The sequence below is a fragment of the Coregonus clupeaformis genome, unplaced genomic scaffold, assembly GCF_020615455.1.
Source record: "Coregonus clupeaformis isolate EN_2021a unplaced genomic scaffold, ASM2061545v1 scaf1539, whole genome shotgun sequence".
NCBI classification, from domain to species: domain Eukaryota; kingdom Metazoa; phylum Chordata; class Actinopteri; order Salmoniformes; family Salmonidae; genus Coregonus; species Coregonus clupeaformis.
In genome coordinates, this window is record NW_025534993.1 from 12,501 (window position 1) to 37,725 (window position 25,225).

Below are 25,225 nucleotides of genomic sequence, written 5' to 3' on the forward strand. Positions count from 1 at the left end.
GGACAAAGAATGCTGAGTTGCATCCAAAGAACACCATACCTACTGTGAAGCATGGGGTTGGAAACATCATGCTTTGGGGCTGTTTTTTCTGCAAAGGGACCAGGACGACTGATCCGTGTAAAGGAAAGAATGAATGGGGCCATGTATCGTGAGATTTTGAGTGAAACCCTCCTTCCATCAGCAAGGGCATTGAAGATGAAACGTGGCTGGGTCTTTCAGCATGACAATGATCCCAAACACACCGCCCGGGCAACTGAAGGAGTGGCTTCGTAAGAAGCATTTCAAGGTCCTGGAGTGGCCTAGCCAGTCTCCAGATCTCAACCCCATAGAAAATCTTTGGAGGGGAGTTGAAAGTCTGTGTTGCCCAGTGACAGCTCCCAAAACATCACTGCTCTAGAGGAGATCTGCTTGGAGGAATGGGCCAAAATACCAGCAACAGTGTGTGAAAACCTTTGTGAAGACTTACAGAAAACGTTTGACCTGTGTCATTGCCAACAAAGGGTATATAACAAAGTATTGAGAAACTTTTGTTATTGACCAAATACTTATTTTCCACCATCATATGCCAATAAAATTCATTAAAATCCTACAATGTGATTTTCTAGATTTTTTTTTCTCATTTTGTCTGTCATAGTTGACGTGTACCTATGATGAAAATTACAGGCCTCTCTCATCTTTTTAAGTGGGAGAACTTGCACAATTGGTGGCTGACTAAAAACTTTTTTTCCCCACTGTATATATTATTATTATATTGGCATTGTGTTATAGTTCTGATGTCTTTACTATTATTCTACATTTGACTGGATGATGACGACAACAGGATGTTTGCTGTTTTCCTAAATAAGTTTCCTTGCCGTGATACTAACAAATATTGTGGTACTGGTATCATCCCGGCTGAACTAAAAACACACACATCTACACACACAGACACACACTCTCCCTTCCCTCTCTCCGTCAGACAGTATAATGTATAATAAAATGGCTGATCTCTCCATCTTGTCCTCTCCCTTCCCTCCCTCCGCCAGACAGTATAATGTATAATAAAATGGCTGATCTCTCCATCTTGTCCTCTCCCTTCCCTCCCTCCGCCAGACAGTATAATGTATAATAAAATGGCTGATCTCTCCATCTTGTCCTCTCCCTTCCCCTCATTGCTCACTCTCTCACCCTGAGGGGGAGGAGGAGAGGAGAAGAGAAGGAAGAATGTGGCTATAATATACTACATGTTATCTGTCTGTGTTAATCTATGTTCTATCTTCTCCCCCCTCTCTGTCTCTCTCTCTCTCTCTCTCTCTCTCTTTCTCTCTCTCTCTCTCTCTCTCTCCTTCTCTCTCTCTCTCTCTCTCTCTCTCTCTCTCTCTCTCTCTCTCTCTCTCTCTCTGTCTCTCTCTCTGTCTCTCTCTCTCTCTCTCTCTCTCTCTCTCTCTCTCTCTCTCTCTCTCTCTCTCTCTCTCTCCTTCTCTCTCTCTCTCTCTCTCTCTCTCTCTCTCTCTCTCTCTCTCTTCGCCGTCTTCCCCCTCTCTCCCCCTCCCTCTCTCCCCCTCCCCCTCTCTCTCTCCCCCTTCTCTTTCTTCCCCTCTCTCTCCCTCCCCCTCTCCTCCCTCTCTCCCCTCTCTCTCTCTCTCTCTCTCTCTCTCTGCTCTCTCTCTCTCTCTCTCTCTCTCTCTCTCTCTCTCTCTCTCTCTCTCTCTCTCTCTTCTCTCTCTCTCTGTCTCTCTCTCTCTCTCTCTCTCTCTCTCTCTCTCTCTCTCTCTCTCTGTCTCTCTCTCTCTCTCTCTCTCTCTCCCTTTCTCTCTCTCTCTCTCTCTCTCTCTCTCTCTCTCTCTCTCTCTCTCTCTCTCTCTCTATCTTCTCCCTCTCTATCTTTCCCTCTCTCTCTCTCTCTCTCTCTCTCTCTCTCTCTCTCTCTCTCTCTCTATCTTCTCCCTCTCTCTCTCTTCTCCTCTCTCTCTCTCTCTTTCGCTCTCTCTCTTCTCCCTCTCTCTCGCTCTTTCCCTCTCCCTCTCTCTCTTCTCCCTATCTCTTCCCATCTCTCTCTCTTCTTCCCCCTCTCTCCCTCTCTCTCTCTCTCTCTCTCTCTCTCTCTCTCTCTCTCTCTCTCTCTATCTCTCCCTCTCTCTCTATCTCTCCCTCTCTCTCTCGCTTCTCCCTTTCTCTCTCTCTCTCTCTCTCGCTCTCTCTCTCTCTCTCTCTCTCTCTCTCTCTCTCTCTCTCTCTCTCTCTCTCTCTCCCTCTGCTCCCATCTCTCTCGCCATTTTCCCCCTCTCTCTCGCCCCGCCCCCCTCTCTTTCTCTCTCTCTCTCTCTCTCTCTCTCTCTCTCTCTCTCTCTCTCTCTCTCTCTCTCTCTCTCTCTCTCTCTCTCTCTCTCGCTTCTCCCTTTCTCTCTCTCTCTCGCTTCTCCCTTTCTCTCTCTCTCTCTCTCTCTCTCTCTCTCTCTCTCTCTCTCTCTCTCTCTCTCTCTCCCTCCTCCCTCTCTCTCTCCCCCTACCCCTCTCTCTCCTCCTCTCTCTCTCTCCCCCTCCCTCTCTCTCTCCCCTCTCTCTCTCTCTCCCCCGTCTCTCTCTCTCTAGATGAATGGATCAGAGGGAGAGGTGGAGTATGAAGAGATGACATTAGAGAGGGTGAGACTCTACTAGTCTGTCTGAGATAATAGTATACTCTACTACTCTTACTAGTAGATTACAACATACAACAGACAGACATTTGTGGCCCCTTGCACTTTTCTTCAATAATCTCTATTTCTTCTCAAATAAATTGACATTTAAAAAAAACTTTTGGTCACCACACCTTGTTATTGGATCTTCAACATTGCAGAAGCAATTTTATTTTTGTCAACTTAAGTTTACAATCATAATTGATGAAATGAAGACAAATGGACAAAATGATGTCAACCCGGCTGGAGCACAGCCTTTGGTCAAGACAACCGCAGACAACAGTGAGCTGGCTGCACTTTTCTACTGGTAATTTGGCCCTCTTCAGCAGAAAACAGCTCTAATTCTTCAATGTTTGAGGGGTGCCCTACACCAACTGCTGTTTTCAGAGCTTGTCATAGGTTTTGGATGTGATTCAGATCTGGACTCCTCGCTGGCCACTCCAGATCAGTCCAGGGTTCATTCTTGAACCATTCCAGGGGTGCGTTTGACGTGTGTTTGGGGTTGTTGTCCTGCAACCTTCAATGGAGACCCAGTTTTTGGACACTGGGTTGAACATTTGACTCCAAAACAGCTGATATTCTGCTGATTCCATGATGCCTTGCACATGTTTAAGGCCCCCAGAACCAGAGGCAGTAAAGCATTATCGAACCTCCCCCATCTTTGATTGTAGGAGGGTGTAATTTTAATTGAATGCTTAGTCTGGTCGTCAGTAAACAGCGCTGATCTGTAAAGCCAAAGAGCTCAAGTTTTGCTTCATTGGTTCACAGAACATTTCCCCAGGAATGTGGCTTTTTTACTTGGGTTTATGAAACATTCTATCAGGCTTTCTTGTGTCTTCCTATGTTTACCAACATGTGTGTGTGTGATGGTGTTTGTGTGTGTGTGATGGTGTGTGTGTGTGATGGTGTTTGTGTGTGTGTGTGATGGTGTGTGTGATGGTGTGTGTGATGGTGTGTAGGGGAACTCTGGCCTAGGGTTCAGTATAGCAGGTGGAACAGATAACCCCCACGTTGGAGACGACCCATCGATCTTCATCACCAAGATCATCCCTGGAGGAGCTGCCGCACAGGACGGAAGGCTCAGGTAGATACAGGACGGGAGGCTCAGGTAGATACAGGACGGGAGGCTCAGGTAGATACAGGACGGGAGGCTCAGGTAGATACAGGACGGGAGGCTCAGGTAGATACAGGACGGGAGGCTCAGGTAGATACAGGACAGGAGGCTCAGGTAGATACAGGACGGGAGGCTCAGGTAGATACAGGACGGGAGGCTCAGGTAGATACAGGACGGGAGGCTCAGGTAGATACAGGACGGGAGGCTCAGGTAGACACAGGTAGAGGATCAGGTAGACACAGGATGGGAGGATCAGGTAGACACAGGTAGAGGATCAGGTAGACACAGGTAGAGGCTCAGGTAGACACAGGATGGGAGGATCAGGTAGACACAGGTAGAGGATCAGGTAGACACAGGTAGAGGCTCAGGTAGACACAGGTAGAGGCTCAGGTAGACACAGGATGGGAGGATCAGGTAGACACAGGTAGAGGATCAGGTAGACACAGGTAGAGGATCAGGTAGACACAGGTAGAGGATCAGGTAGACACAGGATGGGAGGATCAGGTAGACACAGGTAGAGGCTCAGGTAGACACAGGATGGGAGGATCAGGTAGACACAGGTAGAGGATCAGGTAGACACAGGTAGAGGATCAGGTAGACACAGGTAGAGGATCAGGTAGACACAGGATGGGAGGATCAGGTAGACACAGGTAGAGGCTCAGGTAGACACAGGATGGGAGGATCAGGTAGACACAGGTAGAGGATCAGGTAGACACAGGATGGGAGGATCAGGTAGACACAGGTAGAGGATCAGGTAGACACAGGTAGAGGATCAGGTAGACACAGGTAGAGGATCAGGTAGACACAGGTAGAGGATCAGGTAGACACAGGTAGAGGATCAGGTAGACACAGGTAGAGGATCAGGTAGACACAGGTAGAGGATCAGGTAGACACAGGTAGAGGATCAGGTAGACACAGGTAGAGGATCAGGTAGACACAGGTAGAGGATCAGGTAGACACAGGATGGGAGGATCAGGTAGACACAGGTAGAGGATCAGGTAGACACAGGACGGGAGGCTCAGGTAGACACAGGTAGAGGATCAGGTAGACACAGGATGGGAGGATCAGGTAGACACAGGTAGAGGATCAGGTAGACACAGGACGGGAGGCTCAGGTAGACACAGGTAGAGGATCAGGTAGACACAGGATGGGAGGATCAGGTAGACACAGGTAGAGGATCAGGTAGACACAGGACGGGAGGCTCAGGTAGACACAGGTAGAGGCTCAGGTAGACACAGGTAGAGGTTCAGGTAGACACAGGTAGAGGATCAGGTAGACACAGGTAGAGGATCAGGTAGACACAGGATGGGAGGATCAGGTAGACACAGGACGGGAGGCTCAGGTAGACACAGGTAGAGGCTCAGGTAGACACAGGTAGAGGATCAGGTAGACACAGGTAGAGGCTCAGGTAGACACAGGTAGAGGATCAGGTAGACACAGGTAGAGGATCAGGTAGACACAGGTAGAGGATCAGGTAGACACAGGTAGAGGATCAGGTAGACACAGGTAGAGGATCAGGTAGACACAGGTAGAGGATCAGGTAGACACAGGTAGAGGATCAGGTAGACACAGGTAGAGGATCAGGTAGACACAGGTAGAGGATCAGGTAGACACAGGTAGAGGCTCAGGTAGACACAGGTAGAGGATCAGGTAGACACAGGTAGAGGATCAGGTAGACACAGGTAGAGGATCAGGTAGACACAGGTAGAGGATCAGGTAGACACAGGTAGAGGATCAGGTAGACACAGGTAGAGGATCAGGTAGACACAGGTAGAGGATCAGGTAGACACAGGACGGGAGGCTCAGGTAGACACAGGATGGGAGGATCAGGTAGACACAGGATGGGAGGATCAGGTAGACACAGGTAGAGGTTCAGGTAGACACAGGATGGGAGGATCAGGTAGACACAGGTAGAGGTTCAGGTAGACACAGGTAGAGGATCAGGTAGACACAGGATGGGAGGATCAGGTAGACACAGGTAGAGGATCAGGTAGACACAGGATGGGAGGATCAGGTAGACACAGGTAGAGGATCAGGTAGACACAGGTAGAGGATCAGGTAGACACAGGTAGAGGATCAGGTAGACACAGGATGGGAGGATCAGGTAGACACAGGTAGAGGATCAGGTAGACACAGGATGGGAGGATCAGGTAGACACAGGTAGAGGATCAGGTAGACACAGGGAGAGGATCAGGTAGACACAGGTAGAGGATCAGGTAGACACAGGGAGAGGATCAGGTAGACACAGGTAGAGGATCAGGTAGACACAGGTAGAGGATCAGGTAGACACAGGTAGAGGATCAGGTAGACACAGGTAGAGGATCAGGTAGACACAGGATGGGAGGATCAGGTAGACACAGGTAGAGGATCAGGTAGACACAGGTAGAGGATCAGGTAGACACAGGATGGGAGGATCAGGTAGACACAGGTAGAGGATCAGGTAGACACAGGTAGAGGATCAGGTAGACACAGGTAGAGGATCAGGTAGACACAGGATGGGAGGATCAGGTAGACACAGGTAGAGGATCAGGTAGACACAGGGAGAGGATCAGGTAGACACAGGTAGAGGATCAGGTAGACACAGGGAGAGGATCAGGTAGACACAGGTAGAGGATCAGGTAGACACAGGACGGGAGGATCAGGTAGACACAGGTAGAGGATCAGGTAGACACAGGTAGAGGATCAGGTAGACACAGGTAGAGGATCAGGTAGACACAGGTAGAGGATCAGGTAGACACAGGTAGAGGATCAGGTAGACACAGGTAGAGGATCAGGTAGACACAGGTAGAGGATCAGGTAGACACAGGTAGAGGCTCAGGTAGACACAGGATGGGAGGATCAGGTAGACACAGGTAGAGGATCAGGTAGACACAGGACATCCAAGACGATCTAAAATAGTATCAGAAACATGAGGTCCCTAAATGCCCGAGATCTGATATATAATATATAATGTCTATGTTACAGGGTTAGATATATAATGTCTATGTTACAGGGTTAGATAGATATATAATATATAATGTCTATGTTACAGGGTTAGATAGATATATAATATATAATGTCTATGTTACAGGGTTAGATATATAATATATAATATATAATGTCTATGTTATAGGGTTAGATAGATATATAATGTCTATGTTACAGGGTTAGATATATAATATATAATGTCTATGTTACAGGGTGAATGACAGTGTGATACTAGTAAACGACGTTGATGTCCGTGAGGTGACACACAGCTTGGCTGTGGAAGCTCTAAAGGAGGCGGGGCCAGTTGTTCGTCTCTACGTCCTCCGGAGAAAACCACCCATGGAGACTGTCACACAACTCAAACTCATCAAAGGACCTAAAGGTGTGTGTTTCAGATAGACTTGTTTCCATGAAAAGATTGACTGTGATCTTGTTCATACAGCTACTTTAATCTGAAAACCCTCCTCCTCCTCCTCCTCCTCCTCCTCCTCCTCCTCCTCCTCCTCCTCTTCCTCCCACCTCCTCTTCCTCATCCCTCATCCTCCTCCTCCCTCCTCATTCTCATCCTCTTCCTCTTCCTCTTCCTCCTACCTCCTCTTCCTCATCCTCTTCCTCCCTCCTCCTCCCTCCTCATCCTCATCCTCTTCCTCCTACCTCCTCTTCCTCATCCTCCCTCCTCCTCCCTCCTCATCCTCATCCTCTTCCTCCTCCCTCCTCCCTCCTCTTCCTCATCCTCCCTCCTCCTCCCTCCTCATCCTCTTCCTCCCTCCTCCTCCCTCCTCTTCCTCCTCCTTCCTCCCTCCTCTTCCTCCTCCTCCCTCCTCCTGTTTCAGGGTTGGGGTTCAGTATAGCAGGTGGACTAGGGAACCAGCATGTACCAGGGGACAACAGTATCTATGTGACTAAGATCATCGAGGGAGGAGCGGCCTGTAAAGATGGACATCTACAGATAGGAGATAAGATACTGGCTGTAAGCAACACACTGACTGACACACTGACACACTGACACACTCACTGACACACTGACACACTGACACACTCACTGACACACTCACTGACTCACTGACACACTCACTGACACACTCACTGACACACTCACTGACACACTGACTGACACACTGACACACTCACTGACAAACTGACTGACACACTCACAGACACACTCACTGACACACTCACAGACACACTGACTGACACACTGACACACTCACTGACACACTGACTGACACACTCACAGACACACTCACTGACACACTCACTGACACACTGACTGACACACTGACACACTCACTGACAAACTGACTGACACACTCACAGACACACTCACTGACACACTCACTGACACACTCACAGACACACTGACTGACACACTGACACACTCACTGACACACTGACTGACACACTCACAGACACACTCACTGACACACTCACTGACACACTCACTGACACACTCACTGACAAACTGACTGACACACTCACTGACACACTGACTGACACACTCACTGACACACTCACTGACACACTGACACACTCACTGACACACTGACTGACACACTCACTTACACACTGACTGACACACTCACAGACACACTGACACACTGACACACTCACTGACACACTGACACACTCACTGACACACTGACTGACACACTCACTGACACACTGACTGACACACTCACAGACACACTCACTGACACACTCACTGACACACTGACTGACACACTGACACACTCACTGACAAACTGACTGACACACTCACAGACACACTCACTGACACACTCACTGACACACTCACAGACACACTGACTGACACACTGACACACTCACTGACACACTGACTGACACACTCACAGACACACTCACTGACACACTCACTGACACACTCACTGACACACTCACTGACAAACTGACTGACACACTCACTGACACACTGACTGACACACTCACTGACACACTCACTGACACACTGACACACTCACTGACACACTGACTGACACACTCACTTACACACTGACTGACACACTCACAGACACACTGACACACTGACACACTCACTGACACACTGACACACTCACTGACACACTGACTGACACACTCACTGACACACTGACTGACACACTCACAGACACACTTACTGACACACTCACTGACACACTGACTGACACACTGACACACTCACTGACAAACTGACTGACACACTCACAGACACACTCACTGACACACTCACTGACACACTCACAGACACACTGACTGACACACTGACACACTCACTGACACACTGACTGACACACTCACAGACACACTCACTGACACACTCACTGACACACTCACTGACACACTCACTGACAAACTGACTGACACACTCACTGACACACTGACTGACACACTCACTGACACACTCACTGACACACTGACACACTCACTGACACACTGACTGACACACTCACTTACACACTGACTGACACACTCACAGACACACTGACACACTGACACACTCACTGACACACTGACACACTCACTGACACACTGACTGACACACTCACTTACACACTGACTGACACACTCACAGACACACTGACACACTGACACACTCACAGACACACTGACTGACACACTGACTGACACACTCACAGACACACTGACTGACACACAGACACACTCACTGACACACTCACTGACACACTCACTGACACACTCACTGACACACTGACACACTCACTGACACACTGACTGACACACTCACTTACACACTGACTGACACACTCACAGACACACTGACACACTGACACACTCACTGACACACTGACACACTCACTGACACACTGACTGACACACTCACTGACACACTGACTGACACACTCACAGACACACTCACTGACACACTGACACACTCACTGACAAACTGACTGACACACTCACAGACACACTCACTGACACACTCACTGACACACTCACAGACACACTGACTGACACACTGACACACTCACTGACACACTGACTGACACACTCACAGACACACTCACTGACACACTCACTGACACACTGACTGACACACTGACACACTCACTGACAAACTGACTGACACACTCACAGACACACTCACTGACACACTCACTGACACACTCACAGACACACTGACTGACACACTGACACACTCACTGACACACTGACTGACACACTCACAGACACACTCACTGACACACTCACTGACACACTCACTGACACACTCACTGACAAACTGACTGACACACTCACTGACACACTGACTGACACACTCACTGACACACTCACTGACACACTGACACACTCACTGACACACTGACTGACACACTCACTTACACACTGACTGACACACTCACAGACACACTGACACACTGACACACTCACTGACACACTGACACACTCACTGACACACTGACTGACACACTCACTGACACACTGACTTACACACTCACAGACACACTCACTGACACACTCACTGACACACTGACTGACACACTGACACACTCACTGACAAACTGACTGACACACTCACAGACACACTCACTGACACACTCACTGACACACTCACAGACACACTGACTGACACACTGACACACTCACTGACACACTGACTGACACACTCACAGACACACTCACTGACACACTCACTGACACACTCACTGACACACTCACTGACAAACTGACTGACACACTCACTGACACACTGACTGACACACTCACTGACACACTCACTGACACACTGACACACTCACTGACACACTGACTGACACACTCACTTACACACTGACTGACACACTCACAGACACACTGACACACTGACACACTCACTGACACACTGACACACTCACTGACACACTGACTGACACACTCACTTACACACTGACTGACACACTCACAGACACACTGACACACTGACACACTCACAGACACACTGACTGACACACTGACTGACACACTCACAGACACACTGACTGACACACAGACACACTCACTGACACACTCACTGACACACTCACTGACACACTCACTGACACACTGACTGACACACTCACAGACACACTCACTGACACACTCACAGACACACTCACTGACACACTCACTGACACAATCACTGACACACTGACTGACACAATACAAAATAAATAAACTGAAATATGACATTTACATAAGTATTAATCTCTTCTCTGAGCTGGAGGACTCCTGATATCTCCAGGGGTGATACATATAATTGTTTTGTCTGTTGTGGTCTAGTGCTGTCTTGTTGCTAGGGCCATCTACTTTAAGTGCTGCCTGTCTTCCCAGAGGCCTACTTGGTGTGCTGTGCTGCCCTGTTCTGAGCCAATTGTACTGCTGACTGGTATTAACTTGCAGATAGTTGTTGACACATCAACCAGGATCAGGGGGCAGGGCAATTTGTGACTTGTTTTGGTAATCAGTTGCTGTATTGGATGGGGAGTGGTTTCTCCTCTCCTAGGCAATCAGCAATTAGTACAGGGAGGTGTGCTCTCCACCTCTCCTAGGCAATCAGCAATTAGTACAGGGAGGTGTGCTCTCCACCTCTCCTAGGCAATCAGCAATTAGTACAGGGAGGTACTAATTGGGAGGTGTACTCTCCTCCCTTTCTGCATCCTATTACTCGCACTGTCCCCTTTCCTCCTGGCCGGCTCGGCCCTCCCCTCCTGCTTCGTGGCTGAGTGACTCATTGCGAGCTTACAGAACAGAGCTGCGAGCAGCTGAGCGAAAATGGAGAACTAAACTTCCAGAGGACCTATCATCCTTTCACTCCCTCCTCTCTACCTTCTCTTCCTCTTTATCCGTTGCTAAAGCCACTTTCTACCACTCAAAATTTCAAGCTTCTGCCTTCTCCCTCCTTAATCCTCCACCCCTCCCCCTCCCTCCTCCCTCTCTGCGGACATCTTTGTCAACCACTTTGAAAAAAAGACATCCGCTACTCATTCACTCATCCTATTGAGTCCACTGGTCTTACTCACAGGTCTCACTCACACAGAACTACCTTACGCCTTGACCTCTTTCTCCTCCAGATTACATCCTGCGACTAGTGAGGTCTGGCCGCCCGACAACCTGCCCCCTCGAACCCATCCCCTCCTCCCTTCTCCAGACCATTTCTGGAGACCTTCTCACTTCCCTCATCAACTCATCCCTGACCACTGGCTGCGTCCCCTCTGACTTCAAAATGGCCCGAGTTGCTCCCCTCCTCAAGAAACAAACATTCGACTCATCTGACGTCAAAAACTATAGACCTGTATCCCTTCTTTATTTTCTTTCCAAAACTCTTGAGCGTGCTGTCTCTGATCAACTTTCTTGCTATCTCGCTCAGAACAATCTTCTTGACCCTAACCAGTCAGGCTTCAAGACGGGTTACTCAACCGAGACTGCTCTTCTCTGTGTCACGGAGGCTCTCCGCACTGCCAAAGATCCTCCTCTCCACCCTCTCAGGGCTGGGCGTCTCAGGCTCTGCACACTCTTGGATTGCATCCTACCTGGCAGGCTGATCCTATCAGGTGATGTGGAGAGGATATGTGTCTGCACCACGTACTCTCACAACTGGTGTCCCCCAGGGCTCGGTTCTAGACCCTCTCCTCTTCTCTCTACACCAAGTCACTCGGCTCCGTCATATCCTCACATGGTCTCTCCTATCATTGCTATGTGGATGACACTCAACTACTTTTCTCCTTCCCCCCTTCTGACACCCAGGTGGCAACACGCATCTCTGCGTGCCTAGCAGTTATCTCAACTTGGGATGTTGGCCCACCACCTCAAGCTCAACCTCGAAAAGACGGAACTGTTCTTCCTCCCAGGGAAGGCCTGCCTGCTCAAGACCTCTCCATCATGGTTGACAACTCCACAGTGTCGCCCTCCCAGAGTGCAAAGAACCTTGGCGTGACCCTGGACAACACCCTGTCATTCTCTGCAAACATCAAAGCAGTGACCCTCCGGTTCATGCTCAACAACATCCGTAGAGTAAGACCCTAACTCACACAGGAAGTGGCGCAGGTCCTAATTCAGGCACTTGTCCTCTCCTATCTGGACTACTGCAACTTGCTGTTTGCTAGGCTCCCCCATGAGAAACAAGATTCTCTGGTCTGATGAAACCAAGATTAAACTCTTTGGCCTGAATGCCAAGCGTCACGTTTGGAGGAAACCTGGCACCACCATCCCTACAGTGAAGCATGGTGGTGGCAGCATCATGTTGTGGGGATGTTTTTCAGCGGCAGGGACTGGGAGACAAGTCAGGATTGAGGGAAAGATGAACGGAGCAAAGTACAGAGACCCTTGATGAAAACCTGCTCCAGAGCACTCAGGACCTCAGACTGGGGCGAAGGTTCACCTTCCAACAGGACAATGACCCTAAGCACACAGCCAAGAAAATGCAGGAGTGGCTTCGGGACAAGTCTCTGAATGTCCTTGAGTGGCCCAGCCAGAGCCCAGACTTGAACCCGATCTAACATCTCTGGAGAGACCTGAAAATAGCTGTGCAGGGACGCTCCCCATCCAACCTGACAGAGCTTGAGAGGATCTGCAGAGAAGAATGGGAGAAACTCCCCAAATACAGGTGTGCCAAGCTTGTAGCGTCATACCCAAGAAGACTCAAGGCTGTAATCGCTGCCAAAGGTGCTTCAACAAAGTACTGAGTAAAGGGTCTGAATACTTATGTAAATGTGATATTTCCAAAAATATATATGTTTATACATTAAAAAAACACACACAAAAAAACTATTTTTGCTTTGTGTGTAGATTGATGAGGGGAAATAACGTAACAACATGTGTAAAAAGTTGAATACTTTCCGATTGCACTGTTTGTCATGTATCTATATGTATTTGTATTTATTATGGATCCCCATTAGCAGCTACTCTTCCTGGTGTCCAGCAAAATTAAGGCAGTTATACATTTAAAAACCATTACAATACATTCATAACAGATTTCACAACATATTAACTGTGTGCCCTCAGGCCTCTACTCTACTACCACATATCTATAACACAAAATCCATGTGTACGTGTGTGTATACTGCGTATGTTATCGTGTGTTTGTATGCATGTGTCTATGTTTGTGTTGCTTCACAGTCCCCGCTGTTCCAGAAGGTTTATTTTATCTGTTTTTTAAATCTAATTTTACTGCTTGCATCAGTTACTTGATGTGGAATAGAGTTCCATGTAGTCATGGCTCTGTGTAGTACTGTGCACCTCCCATAGTCTGTTCTGGAATTGGGGACTGTGAGGAGACCTCTGGTGGCATGTCTTGTGGGGTATGCATGGGTGTCCGAGCTGTGTGCCAGTAGTTCAAACAGACAGCTCGGTGCATTCAACATGTCAATACCTCTCAAAAATAGAAGTAGTGATGAAGTCGATCTCTCCTCCACTTTGAGCCAGGAGAGATTGACATGCAAATTATTAATGTTCGCTCTCTGTGTACATACAAGGGCCAGCTGTGCTGCCCTGTTCTGAGCCAATTGTAATTTTCCTAAGTCCCTCTTTTTGGCACCTGACCACACGACTGAACAGTAGTCCAGGTGCGTCAAAACTAGAGCCTGTAGGACCTGCCTTGTTGATAGTGCTGTTAAGAAGGTAGAGCAGCGCTTTATTATGGACAGACTTCTCCCCATCTTAGCTACTGTTGGATCAATACGTTTTGACCATGACAATTTACAATCCAGAGTTACTCCAAGCAGTTTAGTCACCTCAACTTGCTCAATTTACACATTATTCATTACAAGATTTAGTTGAGGTTTAGTGAATGATTTGTCCCAAATACAATGCTTTTAGTTTTTGAAATATTTAGGACTAACTTATTCCTTGCCACCCACTCTGAAACTAACTGCAGCTCCTTGTTAAGTGTTGCAGTCATTTCAGTCGCTGTAGTAGCTGACGTGTATAGTGTTGAGTCATCCGCATACATAGACACACTGGCTTTACTCAAAGCCAGTGGCATGTCGTTAGTAAAGATTGAAAAAAATAAGGGGCCTAGACAGCTGCCTTGGGGAATTCCTGATTCTACCTGGATTATGTTGGAGAGGCTTCCATTAAAGAACAACATCTTTGTTCTGTTAGACAGGTAACTCTGTATCCACAATATAGCAGGGGGTGTAAAGCCATAACACATACGTTTTCCTATCAGCAGACTATGATCGATAATGTCAAAAGCCGCACTGAAGTCTAACAAAACAGCCCCCTCAATCTTTTTATCATCAATTTCTCTCAGCCAATCATCAGTCATTTGTGTAAGTGCTGTGCTTGTTGAATGTCCTTTCCTATAAGCGTGCTGAAAGCCTGTTGTCAATTTGTTTACTGTAAAATAGCATTTTATCTGGTCAAACACAATTTTTTCCAAAGGTTTACTAAGGGTTCGTAACAAGCTGATTGGTCGGCTATTTGAGCCAGTTAAGGGGGCTTTACTATTCTTAGGTAGGGGGATAACTTTTGCTTCCCTCCAGGACTCAGGGCACACATGTTCTAGTACAGGGTTCTTCAATTATGGTCCTGGAGGGCCGAAACACTTCAGTTTTTTATTTCTACCTGGTAGTTAATTGCACTCACCTGGTGTCCCAGGTCTGAATTATCCCCTGATTAGAAGGAGAGGATGAAAAACAGAGGAATTGAAGAACTTAAATAGGAGTGGCTATTATCCTCAGTAATTTTCCATCCAAGTTGTCAGACCCCGGTGGCTTGTCATTGTTGATTGACAATAATACTTTTTTCACCTCTTTTACATTTACATTTTAGTCATTTAGCAGACGCTCTTATCCAGAGCGACTTACAGTTAGTGAGTGCATACATTTTTTCATGCTGGCCCCCCGTGGGAAACGAACCCACAACCCTGCCGTTGCAAGCGCCATGCTCTACCAACTGAGCTACACGGGGCCTCTTCCACACTTACTTTACGGAATTCAAAATTACAATGCTTATCTGTCAAAATTTGGATGTGTAGTGCCAGCGTTTGTTGCTGGCATGTCATGCCTAAAATTGCTAATCTTGCCAATTAAAAAATTATTAAAGTTTTTGTGATGAATGAGCCATCTGATTCAATGAATGATGGAGCGGAGTTTGCCTTTTTCCCCAAAATTTCATTTATGTCATGTACAGTATCTATGTCATGACTATGTCTCTGTGTCCCCAGGTGAACCAGTATCTATGTCATGACTATGTCTCTGTGTCCCCAGGTGAACCAGTATCTATGTCATGACTATGTCTCTGTGTCCCCAGGTGAACCAGTATCTATGTCATGACTATGTCTCTGTGTCCCCAGGTGAACCAGGTCTGTCTAGAAGATGTGATGCATGAAGACGCAGTAGCAGCTTTGAAGAACACAGCCGAGGTGGTCTACCTGAGAGTAGCCAAACCTTCACACCTTTACACACCTGACCAGTACAGTCCCCCTGACCTCACCTGTACGTACACACCTCTACACACCTCTAACACCTCTACACACCTCTACACACCTCTACACACCTCTACACACCTCTAACACCTCTACACACCTCTATACACCTCTACACACCTCTATACACCTCTATACACCTCTACACACCTCTAACACCTCTACACACCTCTAACACCTCTACACACCTCTACACACCTCTACACACCTCTACACACCTCTATACACCTCTATACACCTCTATACACCTCTACACACCTCTACACACCTCTATACACCTCTACACACCTCTATACACCTCTACACACCTCTACACACCTCTAACACCTCTACACACCTCTACACACATCTACACACCTCTACACACCTCTACACACCTCTACACTCCTCTACACACCTCTACACACCTCTACACACCTCTACACACCTCTACACACCTCTACACACCTCTACACACCTCTAAACTCCTCTACACACCTCTACACTCCTCTACACACCTCTACACACCTCTACACACCTCTACACACCTCTACACTCCTCTACACACCTCTACACACCTCTACACACCTCTACACACATCTACACACCTCTACACTCCTCTACACACCTCTACACACCTCTACACACCTCTAACTCCTCTACACACCTCTAACTCCTCTAACTCCTCTACACACCTCTAACTCCTCTACACACCTCTACACACCTCTACACACCTCTACACACCTCTACACACCTCTAACTCCTCTACACACCTCTAACTCCTCTACACACCTCTAACTCCTCTAACTCCTCTACACACCTCTACACACCTCTACACACCTCTAACTCCTCTACACACCTTTACACACCTCTACACACCTTTACACACCTCTACACACCTCTAACTCCTCTACACACCTCTACACACCTCTAACTCCTCTACACACCTCTACACACCTCTACACACCTTTACACACCTCTACACACCTTTACACACCTCTACACACCTCTAACTCCTCTACACACCTCTACACACCACTACACACCTCTAACTCCTCTACACACCTCTAACTCCTCTACACACCTTTACACACCTCTACACACCTTTACACACCTCTACACACCTCTAACTCCTCTACACACCTCTAACTCCTCTACACACCTCTAACTCCTCTAACTCCTCTACACACCTCTAACTCCTCTACACACCTCTACACACCTCTAACTCCTCTACACACCTCTACACACCTCTACACACCTCTACACACCTCTACACACCTCTATACACCTCTACACACCTCTAACTCCTCTACACACCTCTATACACCTCTACACACCTCTAACTCCTCTACACACCTCTACACACCTCTAACTCCTCTACACACCTCTACACACCTCTACACACCTCTACACACCTCTATACACCTTTAACTCCTCTACACACCTCTACACACCTCTACACACCTCTACACACCTCTACACACCTCTACACACCTCTAACTCCTCTACACACCTCTAACTCCTCTACACTCCTCTACACACCTCTATACACCTCTAACTCCTCTATACACCTCTACACACCTCTACACACCTCTACACACCTCTAACTCCTCTACACACCTCTACACACCTCTACACTCCTCTAACTCCTCTAACTCCTCTACACACCTCTACCCACCTCTACACACCTCTACACACCTCTAACTCCTCTACACACCTCTACACACCTCTACACACCTCTACACACCTCTATACACCTCTACACACCTCTACACACCTCTATACACCTCTACACACCTCTAACTCCTCTACACACCTCTAACACCTCTACACACCTCTAACTCCTCTACACACCTCTACACACCTCTAACTCCTCTACACACCTATACACACCTCTAACTCCTCTACACTCCTCTACACTCCTCTACACACCTCTATACACCTCTACACACCTCTAACTCCTCTACACACCTCTACACACCTCTATACACCTCTACACACCTCTACACACCTCTACACACCTCTACACACCTCTACACACCTCTACACACCTCTACACACCTCTAACTCCTCTACACACCTCTACACACCTCTAACTCCTCTACACACCTCTACACACCTCTACACACCTCTAACTCCTCTACACACCTCTACACACCTCTACACACCTCTACACACCTCTACACACCTCTACACACCTCTAACTCCTCTACACACCTCTACACACCTCTAACTCCTCTACACACCTCTACACACCTCTACACACCTCTAACTCCTCTACACACCTCTAACTCCTCTACACACCTCTACACACCTCTACACACCTCTAACTCCTCTACACACCTCTACACACCTCTACACACCTCTACACACCTCTATACACCTTTAACTCCTCTACACACCTCTACACACCTCTACACACCTCTACACACCTCTACACACCTCTACACACCTCTAACTCCTCTACACACCTCTAACTCCTCTACACTCCTTTACACACCTCTATACACCTCTAACTCCTCTATACACCTCTACACACCTATACACTCCTCTAACTCCTCTACACACCTATACACACCTCTACACACCTCTACACTCCTCTACCCACCTCTACACACCTCTACACACCTCTAACTCCTCTACACACCTCTACACACCTCTACACACCTCTACACACCTCTACACACCTCTATACTCCTCTACACACCTCTAACTCCTCTACACACCTCTACACACCTCTAACTCCTCTACACACCTATACACACCTCTAACTCCTCTACACTCCTCTACACTCCTCTACACACCTCTATACACCTCTACACACCTCTAACTCCTCTACACACCTCTACACACCTCTATACACCTCTACACACCTCTACACACCTCTACACACCTCTACACACCTCTACACACCTCTACACACCTCTACACACCTCTAACTCCTCTACACACCTCTACACACCTCTAACTCCTCTACACACCTCTACACACCTCTACACACCTCTAACTCCTCTACACACCTCTACACACCTCTACACACCTCTACACACCTCTACACACCTCTACACACCTCTAACTCCTCTACACACCTCTACACACCTCTAACTCCTCTACACACCTCTACACACCTCTACACACCTCTAACTCCTCTACACACCTCTAACTCCTCTACACACCTCTACACACCTCTACACACCTCTAACTCCTCTACACACCTCTACACACCTCTACACACCTCTACACACCTCTATACACCTTTAACTCCTCTACACACCTCTACACACCTCTACACACCTCTACACACCTCTACACACCTCTACACACCTCTAACTCCTCTACACACCTCTAACTCCTCTACACTCCTTTACACACCTCTATACACCTCTAACTCCTCTATACACCTCTACACACCTATACACTCCTCTAACTCCTCTACACACCTATACACACCTCTACACACCTCTACACTCCTCTACCCACCTCTACACACCTCTACACACCTCTAACTCCTCTACACACCTCTACACACCTCTACACACCTCTACACACCTCTACACACCTCTATACTCCTCTACACACCTCTAACTCCTCTACACACATATACACACCTCTACACACCTCTACACACCTCTAACTCCTCTACACACCTCTAACTCCTCTACACACCTCTACACACCTCTACACACCTCTACACACCTCTACACACCTCTAACTCCTCTACACACCTCTACACACCTCTACACACCTCTAACTCCTCTAACTCCTCTACACACCTCTACACACCTCTACACACCTCTACACACCTCTATACACCTCTACACACCTCTACACACCTCTATACACCTCTACACACCTCTAACTCCTCTACACACCTCTACACACCTCTACACACCTCTACACACCTCTACACACCTCTACACACCTCTATACACCTTGTGACGTCACGAGAGGCTACACAGCTTTCAGCGGGATTGCTCAAGTAGTGCAAGGAGACAAGGTTCAAACAAAACAAGGATTTTATTATAGGTCTTGGGAAATTAACGAAAATATAACAAAATTCTGTTCTCTTGTGGCTCTTTAAGGGTTAACAGTTCAGGGATGTCTCTTCCACATCCAAAATCATAATTCTCACTGCGCTCAGATAACTTTTCCCCAGCCTTACTGTAGTCCACGTTGCAGCTAGTGGCCAACCCAGCAAAAAGTCCTTCCAAATGTCTCTCACGTATTTCCACAGGTGCATATATCCAAAGGTGAGTATTTCCCAAAGGTAAGTATCTCCAAATCCTTATATTCCTCATGGAAGTGGACGTGCAGCACTCTTGTCCTCCAGAGAGCCCAGGTTGGAGACTGTGTCTCTTCCCTTCCCAAACCTTCAGCTCATCAGCTCCTCATTTGTTTCAGCTGCGTGGGAAGATTGGCCATAGAGGGGTGGAGTTCCCGACCATACCAGCAGATGGAGCCATAGCTGTCTGGGTTTGCAGCCACCTCAGGGGATGTAACGTTCCTCCAGGACACAGCCTCTCGTGACATCACACATCCCCCTCCTCGGGACCGACGTCCTCGTCGGGTAAAGGCAGCGAAGAAGGCATCACGCCGGGAGAGGGCGTCCGCATTGCCGTGGTGCTTGCCAGACTGCTCTCTCTTCAACTCCTCCAACTCTAGGACCAGGGACTCCGCCTCCTGTTGTCTCTCCTTGAGTTTCTTACTGAACGCATCAGCCTTGGTTTTAGCAGAGTTTAGCTTCTGTTGAGCAGCTTTCAGTTCCTTCTCTCTCTCTGCCTCCGCATTCTTCATCTTGTTCTCCAACACCTTGTACTTCTCCTCTGCCTTCTTCTGGACCTCCTTACTACTGCGCAGGGTCTCCTCACACTCCTCGATGGTCCTGCGCAGCCTCTCCAGCTCCTCCTGTTGCTTAGGGAAGGAGCTCTGTTGGAGTTTAGCCTGGAGGATATCTAACTCTTCTGTCTTCATGTCTAACTGTTGCTTTAACAAACGATACCTCTCAGCGGTCCCCCTTCAGACCAGACAGTTCTTTGTCCAGATTCTGTAGCTCCGTCTCTGTGTCGGTCTGGGCGCCTGCCATCCCTATCAGAGCCCGGGCGGGAGTGAGTAACTCGGAGGATTGCACCGGAGCCTTCCCAGGATGAGTCTTGCCTCTCCGTTTCCGAGGTACTCGGGTTATCCTCTCCTGAGACTCTCTCCAGAGTGGGTAAAAGGCTGGGCAGTCTCGGCCCAATTAGGGACAGGGACGGGAGGGGAATCAACCACCCCCGCCGTCGTGTGTATGGTTCCCCGTGTGCTGGTCATTGTAAGTTCAGTAATGGGGTATTCTCTGGTGTCCCCCATGGACACAGGAAACTGGGAGGACTTTCCCCGGGGTCAAACACGTTGGGCCCACCAAATCCTTACGCACCAGGGTGGCCCGGCTACCAGAATCCAGTAAGGCCTCCACATCATGGTGATTCACAGTTACCGGGCAGGTGGGGGGGGGTCGATCTGGGCCGCCATCTACGACTCCCAAGAGCGAGGCAAAACGGTGTGTGGGTGCTGAGCTGGAGGACTCCGCAGTGGGCATAGGTTCATCGGCTGGTTTCCCACACTGCCAGGAGATATGTCCCATCTCCCCACACCGGTAACACTGTCGAAGTTTCCCCCTCCTGGTGTACTCTTCTTGGACCCGCCTGGTTTCTGGCTCCCCTGGAGCCGGGATAAGTCCCTGACGTGGCTGGGTTCGAGACCTTGGGGGTCCTTTGGACGGGTTCTTCCCATTTGTGGTGGGGGCCGCACTCCTGGGGTCTTTTCGGGAAGCATTCAGCATCTCCGCTGTGGCCTGGTACTTTTCCACAGCTTCCACGGTCAGATCAGCCGTGGTCAAGGCCTGTTGACTGATGAACCGTTTTGCCTCATAAGGCAGGGCGCGAGGTAACGATCCACCACAACGGCCTCCACCACCGCCGCTGCTGTATTCCTCTGCGGATCCAGCCATTTCCTTGCGATTCGGACAAGTTCATGCATCTGCGCCCGAGGAGGTTGGTCTGGTTGGAAGGTCCAGCCGTGGAAAGCGCTGGGCCATACCAAACTTTTGTGAGTCCATATCTGCTGAGGATCTCAGACTTCAGGGCATCATAGTCAGTAACCTGGTCAGGGCCCAGGTCCCGGACAGCATTCAGCGATTCCCCGGTTAGAAAGGGGGCTAACAGACCAACCCACTGTTGCTTGGGCCAGGCTTCCCTAGTGGCCGTGGCCTCAAATGCATGCAGGTATGCCTCAATGTCATCGGTAGCTCCCATCTTAGATATAAAGTCACTTGCCTTTATTGGGCGGGTATTTTGGACAACCCTCTGTCTCTGCAACTGCAATTCCTCTGCCTTCAGAAGGTTGGCTTTCTTTTGCTCCTCCAAGAGAGCCACGTTTGCTTGCATCTGGGCTTGCTGGCCAGCAACAAGGGCTTTCAATATGTCCTCCATTTCAGTCGGGCGGGAGCCTACGGCCAACTTGGAAAACTGGGTGATCAAACCTTCGGTATCCTCCTCTGACATGCACTATTAACGCTTGAGCGTGCCCGTATTCTCCACCATCTGTGACGTCACGAGAGGCTACACAGCTTTCAGCGGGATTGCTCAAGTAGTGCAAGGAGACAAGGTTCAAACAAAACAAGGATTTTATTATAGGTCTTGGGAAATTAACGAAAATATAACAAAATTCTGTTCTCTTGTGGCTCTTTAAGGGTTAACAGTTCAGGGATGTCTCTTCCACATCCAAAATCATAATTCTCACTCGCTCAGATAACTTTTCCCCAGCCTTACTGTAGTCCACGTTGCAGCTAGTGGCCAACCCAGCAAAAAAGTCCTTCCAAATGTCTCTCACGTATTTCCACAGGTGCATATATCCAAAGGTGAGTATTTCCCAAAGGTAAGTATCTCCAAATCCTTATATTCCTCATGGAAGTGGACGTGCAGCACTCTTGTCCTCCAGAGAGCCCAGGTTGGAGACTGTGTCTCTTCCCTTCCCAAACCTTCAGCTCATCAGCTCCTCATTTGTTTCAGCTGCGTGGGAAGATTGGCCATAGAGGGGTGGAGTTCCCGACCATACCAGCAGATGGAGCCATAGCTGTCTGGGTTTGCAGCCACCTCAGGGGGATGTAACGTCCCTCCAGGACACAGCCTCTCGTGACATCACAACCTCTACACACCTCTAACTCCTCTACACACCTCTAACACCTCTACACACCTCTACACACCTCTACACTCCTCTACACACCTCTACACACCTCTACACACCTCTACACACCTCTACACACCTCTAACTCCTCTACACACCTCTACACACCTCTACACACCTCTACACACCTCTACACACCTCTACACACCTCTACACACCTCTACACACCTCTACACACCTCTAACTCCTCTACACTCCTCTACACTCCTCTACACACCTCTATACACCTCTACACACCTCTAACTCCTCTACACACCTCTACACACCTCTATACACCTCTACACACCTCTACACACATCTACACACCTCTACACACCTCTACACACCTCTACACACCTCTACACACCTCTAACTCCTCTACACACCTCTACACACCTCTACACACCTCTACACACCTCTACACACCTCTACACACCTCTAACTCCTCTACACACCTCTACACACCTCTACACACCTCTACACACCTCTAACTCCTCTACACACCTCTACACACCTCTACACACCTCTAACTCCTCTACACACCTCTAACTCCTCTACACACCTCTACACACCTCTACACACCTCTACACACCTCTACACACCTCTACACACCTCTACACACCTCTAACTCCTCTACACACCTCTAACTCCTCTACACACCTCTAACTCCTCTATACACCTCTACACACCCCTAACTCCTCTACACACCTCTAACACCTCTACACACCTCTAACTCCTACACACCTCTACACACCTCTACACACCTCTACACACCTCTAACTCCTCTACACACCTCTAACTCCTCTACACACCTCTAACTCCTCTACACACCTCTACACACCTCTAACTCCTCTACACACCTCTACACACCTCTACACACCTCCTAACTCCTCTACACACCTCTAACTCCTCTACACACCTCTACACACCTCTAACTCCTCTACACACCTCTACACACCTCTAACTCCTCTACACACCTCTACACACCTCTACACACCTCTACACACCTCTAACTCCTCTACACACCTCTAACTCCTCTACACACCTCTAACTCCTCTATACACCTCTACACACCTCTAACTCCTCTACACACCTCTAACACCTCTACACACCTCTACACACCTCTACACACCTCTACACACCTCTAACACCTCTACACACCTCTAACCTCTAACCCTCACACCCTCTAACTCCTCTACACACCTCTAACTCCTCTATACACCTCTACACACCTCTAACTCCTCTACACACCTCTAACACCTCTACACACCTCTACACACCTCTACACACCTCTACACACCTCTACACACCTCTACACACCTCTACACACCTCTATACACCTCTACACACCTCTAACTCCTCTACACACCTCTACACACCTCTACACACCTCTATACACCTCTACACACCTCTGACTCCTCTACACACCTCTACACACCTCTACACACCTCTATACACCTCTACACACCTCTACACACCTCTACACACCTCTACACACCTCTACACACCTCTAACTCCTCTACACACCTCTACACACCTCTAACTCCTCTACCCACCACTAACTCCTCTACACACCTCTACACACCTCTACACACCTCTACACACCTCTACACACCTCTAACTCCTCTACACACCTCTATACACCTCTACACACCTCTACACACCTCTAACACCTCTACACACCTCTACACACCTCTAACTCCTCTACACACCTCTATACACCTCTACACACCTCTACACACCTCTAACTCCTCTACACACCTCTACACACCTCTAAACACCTCTAACTCCTCTACACACCTCTACACACCTCTACACACCTCTACACACCTCTACACACCTCTAACTCCTCTACACACCTCTAACTCCTCTACACACCTCTACACACCTCTAACTCCTCTAACTCCTCTA

General features: G+C 48.5%; 1 protein-coding gene across 4 annotated transcripts in view; it reads left to right on the forward strand.

Moving 5' to 3' along the window:
• The window catches only part of LOC123487221 (disks large homolog 4-like), a 58,445-nt gene that overhangs the window by 10,040 nt on the left and 23,180 nt on the right, over positions 1-25,225 (forward strand). For 3 of the 4 annotated variants that reach the window (XM_045218380.1, XM_045218381.1, XM_045218382.1), the window contains exons 2-6: positions 2,572-2,622; positions 3,614-3,738; positions 6,948-7,117; positions 7,569-7,705; positions 16,004-16,145. In XM_045218380.1, coding sequence (XP_045074315.1) covers positions 2,572-2,622; positions 3,614-3,738; positions 6,948-7,117; positions 7,569-7,705; positions 16,004-16,145 — 625 coding nt within the window. Of the gene's footprint in view, positions 1-2,571; positions 2,623-3,613; positions 3,739-5,561; positions 5,575-6,947; positions 7,118-7,568; positions 7,706-16,003; positions 16,146-25,225 lie in introns of those variants that run through there. The other variant, XM_045218383.1, reaches the window with a different exon arrangement.